Below are 27,780 nucleotides of genomic sequence, written 5' to 3'. Positions count from 1 at the left end.
CCCATGGAATTCTGTGTGCTAATAAAAGAAAGTTAAGTTTACATGGGCAGCCATGTCCTAACTACTGGATCCTTCTAGCTCAAGCACTTGGGAAGCGTGAAGGTCTGAAGAGTGAAGCACTAGTCTCACATTGGACATTAGGCTGCACAGCCCAAGAGGAAAGCAGGATTGTTGTGACCAAGTCTGCAGCCCTCTGTGCCTCTGGCAGGGAGCCTGAGATGAAAGGGATGAACTTAGTTTACAAGCTTGATTCAGTACATACTCTGACAATCAAGTTTCATAGACGACATTCAAGCTTGAGTGTGTGTGCACAGGGTTAGTTTTGCTTTGAAGCAGTCTCACACCTACAGAACAATTTTAGAAACAGTCAAAAGCCCCTTCATTTCCTCAACTGTTTGAGAATGAGTTGTTGGCATTATACCTCATCATCTGCGCGCGCGCGCGCGCACACACACACACACACACACACACACACACACACACACACACACCTGAGCTTCCTCCAAACAACCTCATTTAATCATCACATACAGGAAATATGACTCAGCACAGCATTGCCACCTAATCCTGTGCCTGCTGTCCTGCGCATATCCTCATGGCAATAAAATCAGTTTAGAAACATGAGTGGCCTTCAACTCCTTTTGTTGGAAAAACCCTTGTTTTTCCTAGATTTGTAGGACCTTGAACGCCCATTTTGCAGAATGAGTCTCAGCTGTCAGATGTTTGTGAATCTCAGCTTGTCTTTTATTGAGGAAGTTTTCTTGCCTCTTGACTATTTCATCTCAGATTTCTATTGGGCAACCCCTCCCCCAACATTAAAAAAGCATTTTGTGGCATGACATTTTATATATGTATTCCATCCCTCAAGCTTTGAATCTAGTTGTTTATTATTTACCTTACTACCAGTGCGTAGCTTTCACTTGCTATCAGTATTTGTCTTGATGTTCCAGACTAAGGTAACTGGGAACCTTGTGGTTATTTTTGTGTCTTAAGCACATGTCCCCATCATATTTTGAATACTTTAAATTGGGGCACAAAGACATTTTAGCATCATCTTACAGTTTTCCTACATGAGTCCTGGAAGTGGTCCTTTCTTTAGACAGCGAGGGCTCCTTTCCTTGGGGAGTATCTACAGCCCAGGCCTAGGAGCATGTGTGCTTATACTTGTTGTCTTTTGGGAATGCTGACACCAGGCCTTCAGTGGTCAGAGCCACCAAATACCACATAGACAGGCCACCACTTACACTTCACATCTCAATTCACTTTTCTCTTTGCACACTTAAAGCCTTAGATTCCCAACGATGTCTCCAATTCCCGGCCAACACAGGAGTTACTCCTGTTCCTTCTCTTTGTGTACCATGACTACACTGTACAAAGGTAAAAAAGCTTCGCCCTATCTTGGGGCTAGGTCTTCCTATCTCATGCTCTGGCACCAAGCACTGAGTCACCTCTGCTGATTCCCTTCCCGTTTGGATCTCTGCAGATCCCCACTGAGTTCCCACATCTCACATCATGTCTACTCCCACTTTCCCACATACACACCTTCATCTCTTTTGGCTCCAACACCCAAGCAGGCTGTCACCCAGCTCAGGTTTCCTGTCATTCCTTTCATGCAGATCCCCTTTCTGTCCTATCTGACAACACTGGGGCCAGGGCCCACACAGAAATCCCTACAGCCCATCTTAGGCTACAACTCTTGGTGACTCTCATTGGTTACACATGTACCTTCCCAAATAGAAGCTTGCCTCATCCAACAATCCTGTAACTTCTGGATGGGAGAAGCCTGTTTTTAGGGAACAAGCGTACTGGGGTTTTCTTTGGGTCTTGGTTCCCATGTGTTTATGATGTATGTATGTGTTCTTGTGTTTGCTTGTGCACATGGACACCTCTGGCCAATGTCAGGCGTCTTCCTAGATTGGTCTTCACTTTATTTTTTAAGACAAGGGCTCTCAGTAAATCCAGAGCTCATTTATCCAGCTAGGATTTATGTCTAATGGGCTCCAGGGATCTGCCTGCCCCTCCTCCTGAGTGCTTGGATTAGATGCAACAGCTGCTGTGTCTGTCTTCTATGTGGGTGCTGGAGATCCAAGTTACTGTCTTCATGCTTGCTGACCAGGGATACTGAAATCTCCCTTCCGTTCATCCTGTTCTGATCGAGTGGTCAACATCTATTCATCAAGCCAATTGTAGACAAGAGTCCTTACTCTGTTTAATCATAATTCCTTTGGTTAGAACAAACTCTGTAGGTATGCTGAGTCAGGAAAAATAGACTCCAGCCAACTAAGCCATATGACTGATCTCAGCTTCCCATACAGCATAAGGCAGGGGCCTCAGCAGGCTCAGAGGACGAAAGCACTGGTCCTACAGGGTCATGCTCAGTTTATAGCACCCTCCTTTCCCAAGTTCTCCATTCCTCCTTCCTTTCCTCCCTCCCCTCCCTCCTCCTTCCTTCCCTTCTTCTTCCCTCCTTTTTAATTTCTTTGATAAGGTCTCATGTAGCTCAGACTGGCTTCAAACTCACTTAACCAGCAAGTGAGCCACAAGCTGCCTAAATCTCTATTTGTAGTTAAGGATGGTTTTGAATTCCTCATCTCCTGGCTGCCTCTCAAATGATAGGACTATGGGTATGATCATTTTTAGATACATTTTAAAAAGAGTACTAGGTTGCACTGTTGTTTTCAAAACTAAATGGAGTACAAAGGTGGGTTACAAAAACATGAGTCAGTCTCCAGTTCAGAGACAACGTGTTACATACTTTTATTTATTAAAGATAACTTTCAAATTGAATGGAAACCTGAATGTCTGACCAAAGCTAAATGTGCAACAGAAATCGATGAACAGATCCCACGGCAGCCTGCTACCTCATTCATCAAAGTTCTTCTATGATAGAATTCCTGACCTGATGCTTCCTTTCATGCTGAGTGTGATGAGTGAGAAGCCATTTCTATGAACCATTCCTGCCATCTCTTGTGACCTCTGGAATACATGTGCCATTGAGTACAACTCACTCAAAGGAAAGAGTTATCCATTACATACTCAATTTCCACTCCCCACCCCCCAAACAGCATTTCCCAAAACATGTTTCAGGGAACTCTGCAAATCAGGATTCTGTTTGTCACAGATTAAAAAATATTTGGGTTAAAATGAGAACGAAAGCACTGAGTAACCAAGGTGCCCCATGGCAGGCTTTCTGAAAGCCTACATTATGTAAGTCACAGGGAGAAAAATTAAAACAAACACACACAGATTTGGGGCCCTTTAAGCCCAATAATGTAGAACATTTTCAGAACCAGGATACTATAGATAAATCAAATGGGAAAATACTTATGGCATTTAACAATTATGCTATATATCACCTTAGCTTGGTTACTCGGTGCTTTCGTTCTCATTTTAACACACATCTTTTTTAATCCATGACAAACAGAACCCTCATTTGCAGCGTTCCCAAAGGTAATTAAGGTACAACAGAACTGTTAAAGGAATTTTTAGACCCTTACAAGAATTACTATAAAAATACCACAAAATTTTATCAAAATGGGGAGTGTAGCCGCTGTTAAGTCACCTGTCAGTTAAGTGATCTGTAACATGGCATACTTTGTGAACTTCTAGGGTTGTTGGGAAAATTTGACATTAATGCTGGGAGCATGAGCAGTCTAGTTATTATCTCCTTACCTCAAAACAAAACAAAAAATGATGAAACAACTAAAACTTTAGCAGTATTTATTTTGGGGATGAGGTAAGGCATACTCAGTGAGGAGTGTTTTTCTTTTCCTTCCACTGTTTTCTTAATTTCCCAACCTTTCGATGATAGGCATGCATTACTTTTTTCATAAATGTTTTAGTGGAATATAAGACACACATTACTTTCATAATCATAAAAAGTTTACTTGTTAAAAACCATTATTTTTTTTTAAAGGCAAATACCTGTTGTTTTGTCGTGTAATCTGCCAAGATGTTAAGAAGCTTATAAAACACCTCGAACCAGGGGAGGTAGCTGAGGAAGACAAAGAAACACAAGAGACGTCAGCGTGCAAGTCAAAAGCCTGAATGAGAGCTTAACTCCAACAAAACATTTCAGTTTTTGTCTACATCCTCAAGATTCTAGCCATAACTGATATAAACCCAAACTGCTTAAATGTTAATTATTTCTGGGTTACAAAAACATGCCTGTGTGAGGCAGAACACTAAATGTCCATTATGAATTATTCCTGTGCCTCAAAACTAGGTTCACAGAGAGGAAATTCAAACTAGAGTCTGCAATCAGGCACCATGTTTGAGTAGCGAGGCCCCTCCCACCATCCCTACATTCTCTAAGAAAGCATCTATTCTATTTCTCATGACTGAACACACAGCAATGCACAGCATGCCCATTGTTGGCCTGTGCCCCACATTCCCTGTACAACAAAAACCAATCACATTAGTCCATCAGACCTCCCACCTCTACTGCACCTGTGGTATACGGGCTGTAGCATGAATAGATAATTCTGTCCCCTCTGCCATCTAGCAGGTCCTGACCATTGCTCCTCTTAATTCACAGGATGGTCTGCCAACAGAGCTCACTCATGAGATTGACCTTCTGTACGGCTCTCAGAATGGCCTATAAAAAATGGAAGTCTGGATGGACCTTGCCAGAGAGGGTGAAGCTCCACAGGCAGCCAGTGATGTGCAGCCTGAGGTTTCTTCCCCCCAGCACTTCTTGCCTTCCTGGCACTCAACTCTGATGACCAAAAAGACAAAGTGAACAAGGTTGGTCTGGGGGTTAGGGGACGGTAAGTGTGTGTAGTAGACCTGGGGGACCCTGCACTCCCAGCAGTAAGGACAGAGACATTTGTCTGAGAGGGTACCTGTGGGCCTAGATCCAGTATAGTCCGACACAGGCACCAAAGTCCAAGGACGTTTGGTGTAACACCCAGTGCCAGGAGGCCACTTGGTAACCAAGTGAAGAGCAAAGCCAAGAAAGGGAAAAGAGCCGGGTGGTGGTGGCACACGCCTTTAATCCCAGCACTTGGGAGGCAGAGACAGGAGGATCTCTGTGGGTTCGAGGCCATCCTGGGCTACAAAGCAAGTTTCAGGAAAGGTGCAAAGCTACACAGAGAAACCCTGTCTCAAAAAACCAAGAAAGAAAGAAAAAGAAAGGAAAGAAAGAAAGAAAGAAAGAAAGAAAGAAAGAAAGAAAGAAAAAGAAAGGAGGGAGGGAGGGAGGGAGGGAAAGGAAAAGAAGAGATAACCCACTAGTGCCTTCTATAGTCTTGTCAATCATGCCCAGTCTCTGTTTTCTCACTCCCCACACCAAGTGCCCAAAGTGGGGAGAGACAAGGGATTCTGGAAAGCTTCAGCCTCTTCAATGGAGGGCTATGATTCCCAGCACCCTCTTTTTTGCTTTTCCCACTCTGATACCTGTTACTAATGAATAAGTAATATTCATTATTATGAGTGAATAAAAAGAACTGACTCCCCCCTCCCTGCTACCACCAAAAAGAGAAATCCAAATCTACAAAGCATATTCAGTTACTGCAGTGGCATCTCATTCCTACAGGACCTAGCAGTCCATGCTCCTCAGGGATTTTGTGGCTCTCCCTTCTCAGGATCTTGCCTGACTCCTCTTGCCCCTACTCTTGTGCCCCAATTCTTTCTTGTCCATGGTGGTCATGAAAACACTACTGTTACAATGTCCTCTCCTATAGCATAGCACTCAACAACATGGTTTTTTTCTCAAAAGACTACACAAACAGAGGAGGGAGCACACCGTCCTTTGCTGTGTTCACCACCAAGATCAAAAATGGAGCTTGGGCCTACATTCTGAGTTCAGAGTTTATTGGGAAACACAAGCACACACATGCACATGCACACACTTGCACACACAGACCTAGATGAAGACTAGCACATAGCAAGGGCCCTTAGAGCCATGGAAAAGTCAGTGAGAGTTGTCCATACTCCAAGAACTATACCCAGCCCCCACTTTAAATGCTTTGGTCTGTCTTACGAAAATTCCCAAAACTACTGAGAACAGGCATGTGAGAAGCTTGCTGCTCGGGTCGGCTCACATTTACTCTGCCACGCAAATGGCGTTTGTTACTGATAGGCCTGGACCCAAGGCAAGGCCCAGATGTGACATCCTGTCCGGGAGGAGGGATCAGCACCCTGTAGAGATTACTGCTGGACCACTGAGAGTAATAAATGAAGTGAGAGGTAATAGAGAGGACAGATAAAGTACATAAGCTCCTATCTGTGACGTCTGTCTGAAGCCAGAACATGCTACTGTAAAATTTAAGTAGCTTATCAAAATATAGTGATAAGCAACTTAACTTTTCACTTCTATGACAGTATTATCACTAACTACGTTAATATGTTTCCATCAGCTCTGGCAGCCACATATGGACTCTTCCAGAGCCAATGGCTGCTGCCACTCTCTACAGCTCTAGCCCTGGCAGAGCAATGTAAACATTCAAGAGGGATTAGGCACGAGATAACATGCTCCCTTCCCCTTCTGCTAAATAAACCTTCATGAGCTAAAAGCCACTCGAGTAGAACAAGCAATGTGCTCCCTCACCCCCAAGAAAACCATACAGACTAGAGGACTCTTAGTGAACAAACCCAGCCTGGAAGAAAATAACCCTAGGTAAAAGCAACAACTGGGAGTCAGAGAAGAGGACAGGGACAAGCCAAGCCGAGCTCCTTTAGGAGGAACACAGGAGGCAGTGCAGTAGGGCTGCCTGCTTCTCTCAGGCTTTGGAACTGGAGTGCAGATTAAAGTGGTTCAGGACAGCCAACTCGCAGAGCCGGGCAGGCAGCTGCAGCCTGCGGGCCACACAGGGCCAGTCCACTTCACTTCACCAGTTTCTGCCTCATCAAACCAACTCCTTTGGTTATGGTGGGCAGAACCAATGGCCATGGACTGCTTGGTAGTTAGTTATCTGGAAGCCGGGCATTTCTCTCTCCTTCTGGCCTGACCAGATACAACTGTTCCCCACATGTTGTCCCCTGTGTGCTGACAGATGAATGTCTAGCGATGGCAGTGCTAAGATTCTGAAACCAAGCTGAAAACAAAGCTATCTTCTCCTTTAAAGTGCCCCAGCTTCCCCAGCTAGAAGGCCCATGGTTCACAGCTGAGCTCTGTCCGCTGGCACTTCCTATCTGCTTCATTAGTGCTTGCACCCAGCCGCACTACCCAGGAGGCTGCAGGTGAAGACATGTAGCTCCCACTCCATCCTGTGTATGTCTGTCAGCAGTGAGTAAACAATGCTTCCCAGTTGACAAGTACCCGATCAGATAGCTCCTCCCTGGCCACCTTCAGGGTCCCAAACTGTTAGGTCGGGTGTACTTGCATCTCCCTGCAGGAGAGCACTATGTGGTGGGCTCAGCCTAAGCACTAGGACTAAGATGACAAATGACTAGGAAGTTCTGGTCCAGAAAAGAAATGAACATAGGGGAGGGTGTCTAGGTGGAAGAAGCCAGCTATCCTTCCCAAGCACTGTTACTTCAGACTTTTGGAGTGACACAGAATCCTAATGGATCATTATCACGATCCCATCAGCAGAATGGGAAAGAGCAGAGGAGACCTGCCTCAACAACTACCAGCCTGGATCCACACACCTCTCACAGTTCAGGGAGCTTGGTCCTCACATCAATGGGGAAGCGCTGTTTTGTGGGAATCCACAGAAAATCTTCAAGTTAAAAGAGTTGTAGTGCCACAGAAACCTCCCCACATGGCCTGATGAGTATTGTGGGCATGGAGGCAGTGCAGCCTGGGTTCCAGACATTGTTTTAACAACAGCCCACTTCACAATCATCCTTAAATGGCCCCATGGTGCAGCAGCCATGGCCTGTATGAACATAAACCAGCTAGCCTGAGTGTCAGCACAGGCTGGATAAAAACCTTCCACTTTTCAACATGTCAGCTGGATGAGCTGCTCCCTCCAGAACTGATCTTAGGAACTGAGTCTAAATGAGGTCAGACTCTTCTGATCTCCCTTCACTAAATGGATGGTTAGGATAGCCATCTTGATGAGGGATGTGTGTGAGATAGGATTATATGTCTGCATCCAGCTAACCACTTGAGAGAGAGAGAGACAGAGAGAGAGAGAGAGAGAGAGAGAGAGAATATGAGAATATGAGAATATGAGAATATGAGAATATGAGAATATGAGAATGGAAGCAGGATCCTGGAGCTCATGAGGGAGAGAAGGTGACAAAAGCAACAATAGTGCAGAAAGCCAAGCAGAGCAAAGAGGGCATCTAGAGTCAGCCCGGTGTGGGAAAGAGGAGAGGAGGGCATCAGTGCAGGGCAGCCCGGTGTGGGAATCATGAGAGGAGAGGAGGGTACCAATGCAGAGCAGCCAGGAACTATGCAAGCAGATGATATGAGAAGGGTGTCTATGGTAGGAGGAGGTGACAGTTCCATCTAAAGTGTCAGTCCAAACAGAGTGAGGGAATGCAGCCATGTAGGAAGGAAGGTGTAGCAGAAGCCTGGTGAATACAAGGGAAGTGACCAAATAAGCATACAACGGAAACCAAGGGTCTTGATATGAAATAGAAATTAGAAATATGGTTAGAGAAGAAAGAAAAATGAATCTTGGTTAGTTAGATATGATTGTAAAATAATGGCATACAGAGATACAAATAAAAATACAAATATGCACATTCAGATCAACACACACACACACACACACACACACACACACACACACACACTCAGTTTCTAGATTGAATGACAGAAAAGGCCTGTGACAAGAGATGCTTCAATTATAATGGGCACCTTCAGTGCCTAGATGTGGACTTCCAAATAGAATTCTCTACTAAAAATGAGGGTTCTCTGAAGAAATGTCTGTTTCCAAGGCCGGAGCTAAGAAATGCTTTGTGCCATAAGAAGCTAGGCAGTGTTCAACACATGGTCAGAACATATCAACAGGACACAGAAGTTGCTGAGAGGGAGCTCCTACTGACAGAATCTGTGACAATCTGAACATCAAAACACATAATAACGAAGGGGTCCAGGCAGATAAAAATGACAAGTAGAATATTTGCTGAGTGATGGGGCTATTTGTACAGTCTGAGAGTAAGTCTTCACAATCAAATTATCCATCACAGGGAAACAGACAGGAAAACCCTAAGGTTACAACCTTCGTCAAATAACAGAAAGAACAAAATAGTGTGTCACCAGATAGATGCCACAGAAAACAGCACAACTTTATCACACCCTTGACGTGGAAGCAGAGCCTCATCTCAAGAAAGCATCATATAAACCAAACAGAGGGCTATTCTCCAATACTAGAGCCTGGTTGTCCTGTTCATAAAGGAGGAAACACTGAAGAAGTGGGCCAGACTGAAGCACAGACACTACTAAGAGATGCAATGCTAATTCTGAATATGATTTCTTAAAAACATGAACAGGAACTGTCCGAAGATTTCATTAACTTTTTTATCTTTATGACTAGCATGTAGTTATATAAAAGAAAACAATGTTTCTAATGCATAATAAAGTGTTTACCTTTATTAGTTATCATTTTAGCAATATATCTCAAACAAGGGTGGAAAAAAGCATCCCTTTGTGTTGAGCTTCCAATTTTTTCTATAAGGTTGTTAGTATTTAAAACAATACACACAGAACAGTATCTTCCTCCATCAAAATCCGTGTAAGAGTGTATGCTGTGACAACCATGGCCGAGAATGGGCACACAGCACAGAGAGAACAGTGCTGGCAGCTGTACAAGCTGCTCTGTTTCTCAAAGGCTGGGTTCTGAGTGAGCTGGGACCAAGTGAGCTGGGAAAGTGGGAAGCAGTGGGCACAACAATCAGAATAAACAGAAGAATAACTCTAACAGACAAGGGCTGGAGCAAGGACAATGGTGAAGGGCAGAGGGCAGGCAGGGCTGGACTCTGAAGGACTGAACTAATGGGCTTCATGGTTGCTGAGCACTGGAGATGGGGAGGAACCAAAGAGACAAGGAAAGAGAAGTAACAACCGGGTGATGAGTGTTTAAACCAGCAGAAAGCAGCTATTTCTCTCTTAGTAAACCCAGCTTGATCAGAACCAGTGTCTTACTTGCTTTCCTGAGAGGGAAATCTTAGCTAATGTAATCCAGTCATCCTTAAAACTTGAAAAAGATCAATAAAATACCTTGGCTCTAGTTTAGAAGAAAATAATAAAAGGAATTTATTGTAAAATTTTATCAAGTAAATACTTGGGGCATATTATATAGGAAGATAAAATGAAGTAACAACTGCCTGGCAAGACACTGGACATCTGGGGAGGTGAGTCAAGACTGAGGGCAGCGAGATGGAGCAGAGGCACCCCACTGTCCTTGGTGAGTTTCTGAGGTGCTCTCGACTGCAATATCAGGGAGAGGACTTCTCTTCTTGCTTCCTATCCATGGATTTTGCCAGGATTCATCAATGGCAAAGCATGTTCTAATTAAAGTGATATGGAATTTGTATTTAAAGCCCTCATATTTAAAAGAAAAACTCACATTATATCTATGGTGGTGCATAGCTATAATCCCAGTAGAGGCAGAAGGATCAAGAGTTCAAGGCCAGCCTCAGCTACACAGCAAGTTCAAGACCAGTTTCATTTATATGAGGTCCTATTTCAAAAATAATATGATAAAATGAAATAATAAATAAGCAATCCCAAACTCTCAAATTCCAAAATAACAGAATAGTGTGGCTCATGGCCGAGAAGACAGAGGAGTCCAACATCCTCATGTGAGTTCAGTTTTAATACTTCCTGCAATTCGAGAACTTGGGGACTTCATTGATAAAAGCAGCAACCAGGGCTAGAGAGACAGCCCACTGGCTAGGAACACTGGCTGTTCTCCCAGAGAACCTGAGTTCAGTTCTCAGCAGCCAGGCTGGGTGGTTCACAACTATCTGTAACTCTAGCTCCAAAGGATCTGACCCCCTTGCTCCTGGACTCTGTGGGTATCAGCATTCACAGACATATATGTACACATAATTTTAAAATAATAAAAATACATATTTTTTAAAGGAGTAACCAACTACATTACTCAACATTTCTTAAGTGTTTGCACTGATAGCTAATTTTTGCCTGAGAAATTTTTATATGGCTCGGGCATAACAGTGTGTAAAATAGGTGTACAAACCAAACATTTAGCAAGAATAAATCATAAGTTCATCTTTAACAAACAAGTAATTTTACCATTTACTAAATATAAAAAGCAAATTTGCACACTAATCAGATGGCTGTGCTTGCCCATTTTCACATGAAAAATTAAATCTTGACTAAATATTTGATACTATGGATAGAGCATCATAAATGTTTTTCAGAGTTTTATCTTTTTTTTTAAATGTGTTTGAGACAGTCTTGCTATGAAGTGATCAATGTTATTTCTTTATGATCATGAGTGTGGAGAACGCTGCTTCACACAAATATTCAGTACAAAATGGCAACTGCTTAAACAATTTTAAAAATAAAATATTCTAACACTATATAATCTGATGATAATGCTAGTCTGATACTTATTGATGGTAGGAAAATAGTAAAAGTATTTGCTTTCCATAACTAAACCAATGTGTTACCATAAGAGCAGAAATGTTTGTGTAGACAGTGAAAACCATGCAGTTTACAACTTAATAGTTCTGAATCTGAGGTGAAGTGTTCTTGCACTATTGCTGGGTGGTATGACACAAGTGCAGTGCGATACAGGTGAGCCTGTATAGTAACCGCAACATTCAGTTACAGTGTAAGAACCAGGAACTAACTTACACACCTGACATACAATGGGAGGTTCCAAGCCCAGTGTTTAAACCCCACTCCTGGGCCTCTCTATTGCTCTTGCTGATCTTGACCGTGGGGAGTTTTCTTTTGAGCGCTGGTATTCTAGTCAGGGGTTCCTCAAGCATATTATAGGAAACCTCACATTCTATGTCAAGCAGAGTGAATCAGAAAGCAGAACCATAGCAAGAGGAAAATAGTTACCAAGATGTGGTTGCCTCAACAGAAATTCCCACTCTGTCCTTCTTGTGGGACCTAGCAGCTACTCCTGATCCTCTGCTCATGTCTGTCAGTGTAAATGACAGTGGATAACATCAGCTGTCCACGAAGTAAGTCATAACCTACACTCAGGATGCAGGATCTCAAGAGCCATTTTAGAGACACTGGACACCTGCTTAGTGCTGACAAATGAAGACCTGGCAGCGCCAGCCCAGGCAGCAAACAACCCAGAGAAACATGATAAAAACAAGCATAGTGACACAACAGCTACATCAAAAAGAAATGATTTCAATATCAAAGGACAAGAGAAGCCTTTGGGAAACTAAAGTTCTCAAATACTTTAAGGAAAAAAAAAAAAAGGTTTCTTTTCTGGTTATGTTGTGCAAGTCAAACATGAAGCGTTATCAAGGCAGAGAAACCACAACTGCTTCCCTCAGAAACCCAGCTAACTCATGAATTATTCTGTCTAAGAATTAATTCATTGTTAAAATTAAAAACTAGATTTTGTTGAAGTAAATTTATTTTCAAACTCTTAGATTCATCCTTCCTAGATAAAATTCTAAACTTTCCCCCCACTTTTACTATGCATTTATGACATCTGTTAAAATAAGCACATTTTAATCCAAAAACATGAAGATATCTTGGGATTCCTCCCCTTGAAGACTACCTAGAGTTGACTCTACATGCTTGTCTTCCTCACTTCTCTATTAATGTCAACTTGCTGAATGGTGACTGTTTAACTCTTTGTGTGTGCTTGGCCATTCTATAAGTCACAGTTTCCTGAGACAGATTGCTATAGTCACTACAAAGGCCAGGACCACTGGCACCATAGGATAACAGCCAGTCTGCTCTTGTTAGGAGGTGGAGACCCCAACTCAACAGGCAACATTTTGGTTGGGAAAATAACCCAGGACTAAAAACCAAACATGCCAATAACCTGTTGGAATCCTGACAAATAAGTAGAACATTGGTGAAAATGCTTAAAGCTACAAAGCCTTCTTGCACCTTCCCCAGCTTCCAATACAAGTCAGTCCCATCAGTTACTCCTCATTGTCTTCATGGGAAACCTAATTTTCCAAGTGCAGATGAGCCCTTAAAAGCATCATGTAGCAGGCAATGTTTCTGCCTCAGGACTGCTCCTTCATTAACCCATATTTCTCCTGCTTTTTTCTCCAAATGTACTAAAGAGAAAAGCTCTGATAAGAGTGTTCTCATCCACTTCTACACCTCTCATCCTTTCCCTTTCTCCCTGACAGTGGATGGGGAGGGAAAACACCTAGGCTCCAGGTGGACAGCCTCCCAGAAGACACACCTCCTTCCTTCCCCATTATACCCAGCGCTAAAGTACTCTAACCTTTAGGCACAACAGAAACCAGCCACGGGTGCTGGCCTAAGTTCTCTAACTCAAGCCTTAGTGCTGAGCTGTGGACACTCCTCTCCAGGAGAAAAGCACACAGTTACTTCCTGAGCTAATGCTTTAGCTTCAGTGAAGATCTCTGTGGAGTCTGAAATGGCAGTGAAGCTCCCAGACCGGCATCACATGCTACAGGACATGCTTTCCAGTATGTGCCTGTGGTCTTGCATCTTAAGAGCTCACAAAGGGAACAACTCACACCAACAGAGGATGCAGCAGCACTGGGTCAGTACTGTGATAGAGGGTCACGAGGGGCAGAGCACAGGTCTCACAAGCCTTCTCAGAGAACTGACACCACCAACGGCACAGCAAAAAACCTCACTAGCTGTGGCCCACGTTTGCTTCTCATTCCCCATCTGGTAAATGGGGATGTGATGCCTACCCTCAAATGGCTGTTTGGAAGCTACTACACAGCTAAGCACAGTGTGGAAATACACCTCCAGCCATGCCTGGAGCAGCACTAACTTCCTTCACCCTGCTATTGTTGCACTCTTACTGCTAATGAGACCAAAAGTCAAAGTAAGAGAAAAATTCACCCCCTTTGGGAGATCAAAGCCAGTCCTGCCCAACTTGATCCTTCTGCTTTGCTCACAGCTGCTAATCCTGAATTGTAAATTTATTATAGTATCCAGTTATGCTCAAGAATCCCTGATTTATGCCCATAATTAACATCCCATTGTGATAGCTATTATATGTATGCAGGAAAATATATTGTATGTGCTGAATGAGTGCAAATATTAATTTGTATTGTGAAGTGAGCACACACACCCCTTCTATGAAACACTCGTGCTTATATAGACTCACTGGAACATACACTTGGATTTGATTTTGAAAACAAGGCTCCTTTTTCTCTTGATGGGTGATCAATAATTGCTGCTTTTAGAGGGAGTGAGTGTTTGCTGTCTTCCTTTCTGTGGTAGCATGACTGTGATTGAGGGAGATTGCTCTGAAGAAAAGCATGGGGCACTATGCTGTTATCACTGGTGAAATGCTGCTATTGAGAGACCTTTGAGGTAATATCACCTGCACTGACAGTGAGCTGTAATTCTCGGTATTTTCCACTGAGTCCAGACAAGGTGAGCACACAGGCCTTTCATCATGCTCCCAGGAGTTTATGGGGTGGCCCACTTCTGTACTCACACACCTGCAAGTTTTCCCATTCAGATCATCTGACTTTATGGCTGGAATTACAACTATAATATAATATAATAGTCCAGCAAGGTCCTAAGCCAGGCCCACCTCACCAAAGCTTTCACAGCCCTAGAGAGACATGCTGTCTCTACTATTAGCAAAGCAAAGCAAAGCAAAGCAAAGCAAAGCAAAGCAAAGCAAAGCAAAGCAAAGCAAAGCAAAACAAAACAAAACAAAACAAAACCAACAACAACAACAACAACAAAAAAAAGGCAGAGGCAAGAGACAGTTCCATAAGAAGTCCTGTCCTACTTTCAGTAGTAAACAACCAAACTAATTATCCCATGGAAATGCTACTTGACATTATTTTACATGAAGTGAAAGCTAGTGGGTAAAGGGGTGAGCACTTATCAAGTGCTAGGTGCCTTGATATAGTACTTGTTGCAGCCTATGTATGAGGATAGTCCCATTTTACAGATGATAAAACTGAGTCTCAGAAGTGGAACAACCTCCCTATGATGGCATGGCTACTAACGCACAAAGCTAGTCTAGTCTGAGTTTTCATACAAGTAAGTAACAGCTGTACAAAAATGACTGACCCTGAGGTGAGACATAGAATTCTTGCCTTGTAATTATCATTGTAACACCCTGATACAATCAAAGTTTGCCTCCAAAACCCCTCAGTTATAAAGTACCCTGAGCAATCCAATTTTGGCTGCCTCTCAGCAATCCAGTATGTTTGCTAAGTCTGCTAGCTCCAGGGACACCAGTCACATGTTTACTCTTCCTTGCTTTAGGAATTAGAGTCCATGGAAACACAAATATAAACAGTCCAATCTAAGATGCTTCAACCAAATGGGGATGATGGGTGGACTTTATTTCAAGTTTCCAGTGCCTCATGTTGGAACCTCAATGTACATTTTAAAGAACTTAGTAGAAAAGCCATAGGTTACACCACAGGTTCTTGGCTGTGTAGTCTTTTTAAATTTCAAGTTTGAAGCTCTATGCGCATGCTTGCGGTGACTATTAAGGAAGCACTAGATTAAAAAAGCACCCAGTCTCCATGAACAGCACTCATTTAGTTCATCAGCACCCTCATCTCTGCTTGAATGCTCTTTCACTCCATCGCAAATCTCCCTATAAAAGTGTCTGGCTGTCTCTTCAAGGCATTTATGCTCAATGATTCAGTGCCTTTCCTTGGTGACTTTTTCCATATGCTCAACTTCTTTCAGGGAAATGGTTCTGTCTCAATTCACAGAACAGCATACCAATCAACATCAGTAGGCAGGTAAAGGGAGGAAGGAGAGGCAGGCACGAGGCAAGAACATGAGGTATAAAGGTAGCTGGTCCAATAAAACAAATGTTTTAGAAGGCAGAGAGTTTGAGGCCAAAAGAAAATGAACCTAGCACCTACCCCCAAGCAATCAGAAGGCTCTAAACTTGAATTTACGATGCAAACGCTCTGGGCCACATGCAACTTGAGACACACAACTGGTAGCACTACTGGGGATTTATGACTTATGACTTGTTCATATTTAATTTGTAACCAAACACTTCCCCTTCCTCTTACCTACCTTAGAACTCTTGATTAACTCTTGTTTTCACAGGTCAGAGGTTAAATAAAGGAAGGGAAGCACTCTGGGGTGAAACTGCCCAGAGCACCACATCCAAGAGTGACCTTGTGCAAGGAACATTAAAATAAATGATAAGACCAGAGATTGGTCCAAACCACTGATGTTCAAAGCCTCCTTTGGGTAGAAGGTGGACCCATGCAAAGAGAGTTGGCAACAAAGGCAGACAAGAAGCTGGTCTGCTCTTAAGTTACTTCTAGTGACTCCTTGACTTTTTCACTAAGTCAGTTCTCCTAAATGTTTCTGCAAATAACACTCAAAGTTTTGAGGAAAGGTGAAGGAAGAGTTATGTAAGCCAAGTAACCCTCCTTCTCTTGCTCCCTCGGCCACAGCAATCTGTCTCACTTACTAGACTATGCTACTCTGGAGAAAACCTCCACCTCTACCTAGTAGCAGCAGTCCCTCACTGGGCAAATGGAAGCAGAATACTCCATGAAAGCACAGTAACCCTCAAGAAGAGAGCATAATTTGTTCAACTACAACAGCAAGATCTACCTAGCTTCAAGCACCTTTGCTGCTGTGTTGCTCGTGATACACCAAAGAGATCAAAATATCCATAAGGACTTCTATTTATTTATGGATTTATTACATGCCAGGAGCTCACCAAGAATTTGCTTACTGACTTATTTCAAGTAGATGCCAGAAAATGGTTTAAGAAACTAGAGAACAGAAAGGCTAGGTACTAGGTAAATTGCTGAAGTCATATGAGCTCAAAGATCAGGGTAAACCTCAAGTCAGCATGAGTTGCTCTTCCAGCAGGTACTCATTCTCCAGAACAGTATAGTTGAGTGTCCTTTGAACAGCTCATACACAGTAAGTACACTTACTTCATTGGTGTTTCTAAACTGTTATTAAATGGAACAATTACTGTCCAGCAGCAATCTGTCATTCATTTCCTAACATAATCCAGGTTCCTGAGCAGAGAGCTCAATGAGCACTAATGCTAAATTTTGGCATGTGGAACTATGGGGAAGTTAACAATGTCCTGAGAGAGGCATAAAGTACAATACTTAGGGAAATGCGAGCAGCGATGGCTGGACCAACCCAAAGGTTGGTCCATTCTGTACCGTAACCAACAACAGCCACTTGGTGAAGCTGAGCTTTCCTCTATTGCACCCCTCAGCAGAAAAGATGAACCTGGACCTGGCAAGCCAAGGAACTAGGAATCCAGAACATGGTGAACAGAAGTGGGATACCTAATTGCCATTAGTTATTCTCTGCTGTGACCATGACAGAACCCTTACCACGCAGCCAGTCTTCAGTTTTCAAATAATCTTTGTGCTTAGGGATTGTTGCTATTAGAAGCCAGGAAAAGACATTGGCAATATTACAAAAGCCTAAAATTAGCATTATAACCCGCCTCAAAACACGACTGCAATTTATAAAATTTAAAGACAAAACACTAAAAACCTAACTTTTGGAAAAGGTTACTTAGTCAGCAAAATCCTTGGCAGAAACCAGTTCATCTAATATACTTTCTTAAAGTTCTACAGTATGAACAAGCTACAAAGCTGCCTTTTAATAAGTAATTACTAAAATTTACAGGAACATCAGAAAATCAATATATTTTAACCTTATTTTTATCTATACTAAATTTTGTAACTTAATTTTCAGTAGTATATTATATAAATAGTAGTTATTTCTTGTAATTACAAAACAAACACATACTTAAACTTGTGCTAAGAGAAAAATTTAAATAAATTGTATTTAATCCAGGCAACAGAAAATTTTGGCTTGATTTTACTCATATGAGAAAATTCTCATGAAATAAGATAGAAGAAAAAAGGTAGGGCACACCCACTTTACTATGCACAGCCATGTACACTCTTACAGAGATTAAATAAAACATTAATAGTATTTATTTCAAGGCGATGAACTATAGAAAACCTGTTCTTTCTTTCATATTTTTTTTCTAAATCTCCTATGGTTTTGTATTGAACACGTGGTATTTTTAAAGGAAAGCCTTTTTGATACCATGTTAATCACTATTGGAAGCATCCCAAGTATACAATCAAGTATACAATAAGAATGATTACAATGAGCTATGAGATTTCTAGGCCTAGCAAAGTATTAGCATACAAAATATTTATAACATATTTAGATATAAAAGCAGGCTCTATATTATGTACAAATGTTTTTTCATATTCTTCCAGTGTCCCACAACAAATATGTATCACTTTTTGGCTGGTAGTGAAGCTCAGTGGTAAAGGCCTTGGATTCAATATCTAATATCAATAAACAAATATTTTTTATTAATTACTATATTAATTTTAAAAAGCCTCTTTGAAACAAACTCTTCCAGTCTTCCAACTTCTGGTGTTCTTGTTGGAGTTGGGGAGGCAGTCCGTAAGGGAGCAGAATGACAGCCAGTTTTCTTGCTCCATTATATATCTTCACTTCTATGATGACCCAGTTCCCAGACAAGCCCCCAGACAAAATGGTAACTGATGCTCTAATAATTGCTCATACCCAAGCCTATACAACTTCCTTCCCTATACATCTTCTACCAGTTGTGGCTCTAGGACAGAAGTAGTTAACTAAGTGTCTCATTGACTTTTCTTAGGGTTGGTAAAGATGCCTGTAGTTACCCCCCCACACACTCTTCTTGAGGAAAAAGAAGAAGAGGAGGAGGAGGAGGAGGAGGAGGAGGAGGAGGAGGAAGAAAGAAAACAATAAACAGGGTGAGAATCTACTTTTCCCTATTATATCTGGAGGCCAAATCTGCAAGGCTGGACCATTTTTACCAGTGTTTAAGAAGCACCTATGGATGTCAGTTCAGAGCTGGACAGCTGGGGGGGGGGGGGGGTTAAGCAATACAGGGCTGCCTTTCTCCCAGGAACTTTGAGTCTCCTGGGAGACAGACATGGGAATTGTTAACAGCAATGCAATATATACTGTGACCCAGCTGCCACCAGGAGCTGTGTGGACACCAAGGAAGGGCATTTCAACTAGATTGGGCAGGGGGGGGGGGGGGGGGCTAGCCACATCAGGAAGAAAAGCTGGGTAAGTTAGAAGACACTTCCATCTAGAGGGATCAACGTATGACAAAGACTCAAAAAGCTACAAATGTCTCACTTTCGGTGGGTAGGATGATGCTTTGTGTGATGTTTCAGAGAATAAGGACGGAGTGAAGGGAGGAATCTTGGTATAAGCATTATTAGGGCAGTCCACTTCCAAGGAGCCTTCCAGACTGAACTCTAAACTAAGTTCTGCTCTTTTCCTGAGAGCAGAAAAGAGATCAGACAAAGCACAGAGCAGAAGATGTAGACGTCTAGAATCAGAGAGACTGGAAGGCTTAGGGCACAGCAGTGGAAGTCCTGGGTGGGTGGCATAGGAGGGGCTCTGGTTTCTTTCATCACTGAGTATAGTTTTAAAAGGATTTGACTCTAGGAGACCAGACCTGCAACTGAGTACCATCAACCAAGTGGTTAGCTGGAATCTGCTAGTCAGAAGGCTGCCCGCCTCCCTCAAAGGCAGCAGATGCTATATGACTCATGGGGAGACTGGGGGTGTGGAGTTACACAGCCTAGAACAACAGGTATGGTTTCCCCAGAGCTGTCACCTCCTCTCTCCCTGGCTGCCTCCCTCTGCAAAAGGACACTTCCTGTTTACATAAGAAGGTGGAAGTTTAAAATAAGTTAAACAAAGTATCACAAAAGTGCTGTCACAGTTCAAGGAATGTATCAAGCACTGAAAATCAGTATCTTCTGCTTTTATTATTAGGCCAGAGATACCTACCTGCTCTCTCAGGAGAGAGAATGGGACCCAGCCATATTTGCAACAGCTTTTAAATGCCTGTAAAATGCTCAGTGCTGCAAGTATATAGATATTCTTTATCATTTAACAGACCAGTGGGCTGAGCCAATGGGGATTTCTAAATTTATATTTATTCACTTAACTCAAGATAAAGATTTTATTTCAAAGACAGAATGAATGCAAAGGATGGAAGCACACATACATTACCATAATTAAGGAATGACTGACTCTCTATAAGCTAATGTTACAAATACTTCCTAACTGAAGAAATACCATAAATAGTACTTAGCTAACTAATTAGCTAAGACCCAACCCTACAGAATTCAGTGTCCTGTGGTGATATGAAAGACAAGACCCTAAGAGCTTTAAGATCATATGGATATTGGCACCTCTACCTTTCACATGTTACAGTTTAACTTTTATGGCTCTCAAGTAGAACAGCTCCAGCTAGCTGAAAAACCAGAGAAGGGAGGAAGGGTGCCTGGCTATCTCAGCCCCATCAGGCATGGCCTCTCCCTCACCTGTGTGTGAGAGCTGGCTGTTCTTAGCTGTAGTTGACTGATGAAGAGTCCAAGGCTCCAGGTTAGGAATGACTTGCTCAAGGTCATCATCACACTAATAACGGACAGTGAGGGATCAAAGCAAAGGCTTAAGTTCTAAAGGTTATCATTCTTCCTGTTTAAAATCCACCTTTGACAGACAAATGATGAAGCACATTCACTCTGTGTCTCTGTGTATCCTTAAATGATTTAGCTGCATATGAACCACCCTCAATCAAAATATACACTTCCAGGACCCAAGAATGTTCTTTTGTGCCCTACCCACGCTATAGTCAGATCATCTGCTTCCCACCTGTCTTTCCCACCATTGCTACCTTTAAAAACACCACTTCATTTTAACATAAAGGAAAATTCAGTCATCTGACAAAAGCACGCATGGGTGTAGCTGTCACAAGACAACCAGGACAGAGAAGACAGCCACTCCCAGCAGCCTTGACTGTGCCATGCTAATCAACCTCATCCTACTCTTGGTTCCTACACCCTCTTATCTGTTGCCTGATCCTTTAATTTTACCTTTTTCAGAATGCCAGCAAAGTGGGGAAATGTAGTATATAACTTTACCCTGGCTTCTAATGCGATATTTTAAACCATAGTTTTTATTTTTATTTTTGCTTTGTTTATACTTTGCTATTTATTGTTACCAAAGGACAAGTTTTAAAGGTAGCATAGTCCCGTGGGCACATCATTTCTCACATTCATGGGGCAGGTAGTCATTCACTCCACATGAGAGGATATTATAAGAATGTTTTCAATCCACTGATGTATTAGAATAGGTTATCCACAACCTCGACATCTATGTTAACATTAACACATGTGTGAAATAAGTCATCTCTGTCTTCACTGCACATAAGAACTCTGTATCATGCTTTCTCTTAGCTCAGAGGCCTGGCCACAGTATGGGTACTCTGTCCAGGTTTTGCTTCTTAATCAGAAAAGTAAGAACCCAAGTTTTTATGCCCTGATTCAGTCAGGTGGCAAAAAGTGTGAGAATAGTCAGTTGCTCTAAACTGTCAGACTTTCATTCTTAGGAAGAATGTGAGCACAGAGACTATAAGGAATTCCCCTGGACACATCCACAGAATCCAAGGGACATCCAAACAAGCCCACAAATAGTTAGCTGTCCCAAGTGAATGGAAGCCCGCTGACACTACTCTCTCTATCCTTTTCCCACTCTGCCTCCCACCAAGCAAGGTGCAATAAAAGGAGGAAGGTTCTCTTGCCTGGGAAAAAGAACTGGAGGGTCTTCATGACTAGAACTGTCCTAAAGATCAAGGTTACGTCTGTATTGAATCTGCACAGTCTCATACTAACCAGGATTTAAAATGATGCCTGTTCATCTCTGTCTTCTGCACAGTGTGATAACATCTCTCATAGACTGTCTTACACATCAATGGCTCATTTGATCATCACGCATGCATTGATGGTGGGCCCTTTTGGGGGGTCTTGAAGAAAATGGGTGAATCAGACACAATCTCCAGTCTCAAGGATTTCATTGTCTAGTGGGGAATCAGACCTGCAAGTGAGTAAGTGGCACACCTGAGATAAATGATATGAAAGAAGCAACACAGGCTTCCAAGATCTCACTCACCAGTGTGATTCCATGTGCATGGGAGGCTACCAACCCAACCAATAGAAGTTGTAATTATAAAATTAATGTGCTGGAGAGATGGCTCAGCATTTAAGAGCACTGGCTACTCTTCCAGAGACCCAGGTTCAGTTCTCAACACCCACATGGTGGCTCACAACCATCTCTTAACTCTGATCTGGGGATCTGATGCCTTCTCTTTCTGGCCTCTGGGGGCACTGCAAACGTATGGTACACAAATACGCATGCAGACATAAAAACTCTATACATATTAAATAAAAATAAATAAATATAAAAATCCTAAAATTTGAAATGGTTACATAGGAAAACTTTGCTTTTTATTTCTCTTTTACTGGGGGGGGTGGTTAAGTACTGGGGACTGAACCCTGGACTTTGCAAATGCTAGGCTCTCTACCATTCAGCTACATTTCCAGTCCATGTATATGCAAGAGGACAGCAGAAGATCATCTACTTTATAGATGGACAGCTGAATAAAGACTACCAGAATCCAATAGTGGTCTCCACAAAAGGCTATCTGACTTTTATGAACAATTTTCCTCTACTTTTTTCTATTAGTTTTTTTTTTTTTTTAAGGCACTTTTGTCTGGGTCCAGAATATAAAATCAGGAAATAAAATAGCAAGTCTTACAACTGTGAACTTCAATCAGCTCATTACAGACCAAAGAGACATATTTGAATGCACATTGCTACATTCATTTACCTATTCTGCCAAGCGGTTCAATTATACAATTGCAGATTTTGTATAAAAAATACAGTTTGTTTCTTTCAAAAGCTGGTATTTGGAAGAAAATGATTAGAACAGCATGCTATGACACACTAATACAGAGGTTTCATTTAACGGACAATGGCAGTTTCTGAAATGCTCCCTGTACTTTAAATTACTGCACTTAGAATTCATGACTACATGTCTCAACTTTTCTTTACTGTTGTACAATATATTCACTGCCACTGTAAATGCAAACAAAAAGCATTATCACAAGAGTTTTGCTAGTGTTTGTGATCTTTTAAAAGAGCCATTTTTAAAGGTGAGGCATGGGTACAGTAGGCTGTTCAGACTGCATGAATGCTGAGAAGGATAAGCACCATATTCAAGGTGCAAAAACAGGACAGGAGAGAAAAGTGAAGCAAGAGGAAGTTTTAAGCCAAAATTTAAGGTCTCCTCAGAGTACAGGGCACAAAAGAGCAGGAGTTTATTCTAACCAGGAGCAGCTGTTGCACTGGAATTAGGAAGCATTCCTAATGAACCAGCAGTTCTTGTAATACATACATCCCACTTTGAAATGTGAGGACTCTGAGATGAGAATTTCTTTTTGATATATTTTTTACAGAGACTCATTAGACAGAGAAGAGGCAAAGACTGAGCACACTCCTTTCTAAATTACAAAGGCTATCTTCTCTGTGTCAGTCATCAAGGTTAGATAGGCTGAGCACTGGAAAACAAAGAAGAAAAAACAGAGGAAGAGAAGTTTCTGTCGGCCACACCCTCTGTAAGTCACCCCAAGGAGACATCATCAAGTGCTGTGTAAAAGCCACCTCTTCCTTACCACCACCACCACCACATTATGTCAGCTAGGCCTGTTCTGTCTGAAAATGGAAATTAGAGCTATACAGACAAGAAAATGGTCCTTCCTTTTACATTAAGAGCGACCTCTAAATTCTAACCCAATGTAGATCTGCTTGCAGAGTGCATATTGTTCCCCAGATTTCCAGTTTTTCATTAGAAATTACACATACATACAGTTATTTCATACCCCCCAGGTTCCATATTCCTTTTTTCCTTGCACCATGCCTAAAAGAGGTTCTCTGCAAAAATTGGTGTACTTAACAGTCAGATGAAAAGATCATTTAAGCTACATGTTCTGACATTATCTAGCCTACCAGGCTCTCTTCAACTTTTGTCAGTCAGCCTCCTTCTTCTCTCCTTCCATTCTCCCCTTCTGTTACAGGTTTCCAGGATTCCTGGAGCCTCAGTACAAACCCCAAGAAGCCAAGGAGAGACTTGTTGGCTTGTTGCTGAGACACAGCAAACACCAACAGTACCTAACCCTTAAACTTGAAAAGGAAAAGGAAAGAACATGATCCACAGAAACACCGCTTTTCACAAACTCTGAGGACTTCTTAGATACTCTACTCCTAACCAGAGTTTAAGAATACAAAGGAGGAACAGAACTACAAATAATAGAAGCTGAGGACCAAGACAAATGCACTCTGTCATTGCCATGCCAGACAGCAAAGGCAGAAATGAGCAGCATCTAAAATCTTGGGCCATTTGTGGAGTCAGTTGCCCTTCTCATACAGAACCAGAGACCTCATGGGAGAGAAGGTACAAAGAACAAGCCAAGGAGACCCTCTTGCTGGCTCGAATGCAGGTGTGCATTCCAGCAGAAAGGCATCCACACTCCTGCTGATCTGGCTCAGACCTTCATGGAACCTATGATCAGCCTGGCTTTCTTTGCATAGTTTTGCTGTGTGTTTGCTGGACAACTACACTCACTTTGAAACATTCATTTGATGAGGAAGAATTAAATGTATAAAGAACTGGCAGACGAGGGACATTCAGACACCTAAGATGCAGAAATGACTTCTGCACCAAGATATCCTCTTCAGAGATGCCTCTGATAGCAAAACTTAAAATAAGTTTTTTTTTAATGACAGTATGTATTTCACAAAAATTTGAATGAACGATAATTATAAAACCAAGCTCTACAGATTAAAACTTGGCAAGTTACTTAACACCCCCTTTTTTTTTCTTTTCTATACGATGGAGTTATTTATTCAAGCAGTGTCCTAATAGCACAGTGTATGTCATGAGCTCAACACAACTTCCAGGCTGGAAGTAATCAATATACAGCAGCTGCAGTCACCCTTACTAGTGACTCCAACAGCAGATAGTCCCTAGGTAAAACAAGAGACTGCTCTGAGGGAGAAAATCAGGATATACAGGGAAGTTAGTAAATTAAGGGTATACAATCACAAATGTGACTTTAAGATACATACATATGTGTATTATATATTACTACCATGAGTAAAAGGAAACACACGAGAATTTCTACCTTTGGAAGTGGGAAATTCAAGGTTATTAGTTTTATTGCGTATGTGTGTGTGCCTGTAATTCTAGCACTCAGAAGGTGAGACAGGGAGATACTATGTTCAAAGGCAGCCTGAACTTCTCAAAAAACGAAACAAAACAAAACAAAAAACCAGAAAAACAAAGCTAATGATTTTCTTTTTATAGTATCAAAAGTTACATTTATTCAAGTAAGTTTCATTATGTCAACTGCTGGATTAATGTCTATGCTTACTAATCAAAATGCAGAGTTGAGAAGCCCAGTTCCAATGGATATACATCTACAAAATAACTCCCACACCTAAAGTTCAGGAAACATTGTAGAGGAGGGGTCAGAAAGATTGTAAGATCCAGAGAATCACGGAGTTTGCTGAGACTGCCTCCTAGTAACCTCAGAAGCTATACCCATATGGTGTCACCAACACGACTGCCTAAACATGAGCTGAACATGGACAACAATAGACATGCCCAAGTGAATGGGTACTAGACCACAAGGTCTCAAACATACACAAAGAACTATAGGCAACTAAGGAATGCTGAAAGTGGGAGAAAGTTTTCCCTAGGAAAGAGGGCACCAATTGGTTATCCAATGCCAAGAGGCTGGCCCTAAAACATAATACAAAAAACAGACTCAGCAGGACATACTCAGGAATACGCATGTACATACACAGATGCATGTAACAACAATGAATGAAAAGAGTCCATGAACTGAAAGAGAGCGAGGAGAGGTCAACTTGGTGGAGCTAGTCCTCTGCCTATTTCATGTGGACTACAGGGAATTAAGGTCTCCAGGCTTGTGAGGCAAGTACCTTTACCACTGAGCCTTCTTACCTCAGGTATCCTTATTTAAAATAGATTTTTGTGGTCCATTTGTTCTCTCTTCTGTTCCACTGCTAGATAAATCCATCTTTGTGCTGATACCACAATATTTTGTTTATAGCTTTATAGTAAGACTTTAAATGAGGTAATTTGTGTTCTATAGATTGTTTATATTATAGCTCAGATTGGCCTTCAACTCACTGCAACTGTCTTGCCTCAACCTCCTGAGTGGTTTACTCCTTTTATAAATTATTTTACCATACTGACACGTGAAACTGACCACTGCACGTCTTTGTGTTGTTGTTGTTGTTTTGTTTTTGTTTGTTTGTTCTTCCCACTGCACATCTTACAACAGTGAGTCTTTAGATCCAAAGGTATGCTGTATCTCATTCATTTATTGTGCTCTTCTTTGAACATGACTCATCAATGCTCGACTTGTGGAATATTGTTGACAACTCAATGTACATGTAACATAAAATGATCAAATTAGTAATTAGTATGGGGATAATGTGTTCCCCGAAATATTGTGCAGGCTAATAAACAGCCACAATATTAAACATAGAGGTTTGGCAGTGGTAACACATGCCTTTAATCCCAACATTCCAGAGGCAGAAATCCCTCTGGATCTCTGTGAGTTCAAAGCCACATTGGAAACAGCCAGGCATTGTGACACATGCCTTTAATCCCAGGAAGTGATGTCAGAAAGCAGAAAGGTATATAAGGCATGAAAACCAGGAACTAGAAGCATTTGGCTGGTTAAGCTTTTAGGCTTTTGAGCAGCACAGTTCAGCTGAGAGGCATCCAGTCTGAGGAAATAGGATCAGCTGAGGAACTGGGGAGGTGAGGTAGCTGTGGCTTGTTCTGCTTCTCTGATCTTCCAGCATTCACCCCAATACCTGGCTTCAGGTTTGACTTTATTAATAAGACTCTTTAAGATTCATGTTACAAATAAGCATTCCCACATTCTCAAATATCTATCATTTCTTTATTTAAATTTTTACTGTCATTTATTTCTCTCTGTGTGGGTGTAAGCTTGCACACATATGTGTACTACAACAACTTGTGGAGGGTCTAGGGACAACTTGTGGAAGTGAGTTCTCTCCTTCTACCATGTGGGTCCTGAGGACTGAATTCAAGTTGTCAAGTTTGGGGGCAAGTACTTTTACCCACTGAGCCATCTTGCCAGCCCAATTATTTGTCATTTAATCTGTTAAAATTCTTCCAACTCTTCTTTTCCAGTTATTTTCAAATATATCATCAATTGTTATAGGTTGAATTACCCAGCTGTACTACAGAACACCAGAACAAACCCCCTCCCCATCTGACTGTCTATTGGCATCTTTAATATAGCCTTTCTCAGCCCTCTCTAGCCTCCCCTTCCAGGCACTAGTGACCACTATATCATGTTTCTTGTAGGACATCTTTTTTTTTTAAATCTCCCATGAGTGAGTGGCAGTGGTACGTGTCTGACTGTGCCTGACTTATGTTAAAAGATAAGATTTCATTCTTTCTCAGTTCAACAATATTATATATTCAAATATATATACTTCTGAAAACTCTCCCAATTGCTATAATTAAATTCTAGACTCTTTATGTTCATATACAGTTATTTGCATGTGTATTGCCCACAGCCATGTGCACATTGGTGTCCTCCAAGGCCCAGAGAAAGCATCAGATTTCTTGGAGCTAGAGTTACAGGTGTTTTTGAGCCTGCAGATAAGCTTGTGAGCCTGCAGACAAGCTGCTGGCTGGGATCTACATTCTGATTCTCATGACAGCAGCAAGCAACCTTAACTGCTGAGCTATCTCTCCAGTACCATAAGCGTGAAATACTTGCTAGTCAAGT

The 27,780-nt window shown here is 41.8% G+C and overlaps 1 protein-coding gene across 6 annotated transcripts in view; it reads right to left on the bottom strand.

Annotated features, from left to right (window-relative positions):
• Positions 1-27,780, bottom strand: part of Dennd1a (DENN domain containing 1A) — a 479,814-nt gene that overhangs the window by 236,522 nt on the left and 215,512 nt on the right. For all 6 annotated transcript variants that reach the window (XM_036185076.1, XM_036185072.1, XM_036185077.1 and 3 more), the window contains one exon: positions 3,925-3,994. In XM_036185076.1, the coding sequence (XP_036040969.1) occupies positions 3,925-3,994 (70 nt within the window). The remainder of the gene's footprint in view (positions 1-3,924; positions 3,995-27,780) is intronic.

The sequence above is a fragment of the Onychomys torridus genome, chromosome 4, assembly GCF_903995425.1.
Source record: "Onychomys torridus chromosome 4, mOncTor1.1, whole genome shotgun sequence".
Taxonomy (NCBI): Eukaryota; Metazoa; Chordata; class Mammalia; order Rodentia; family Cricetidae; genus Onychomys; species Onychomys torridus.
The sequence above is the reverse complement of the archived record's forward strand: the minus strand, read 5'-3'. Positions and strand labels throughout refer to the sequence as shown.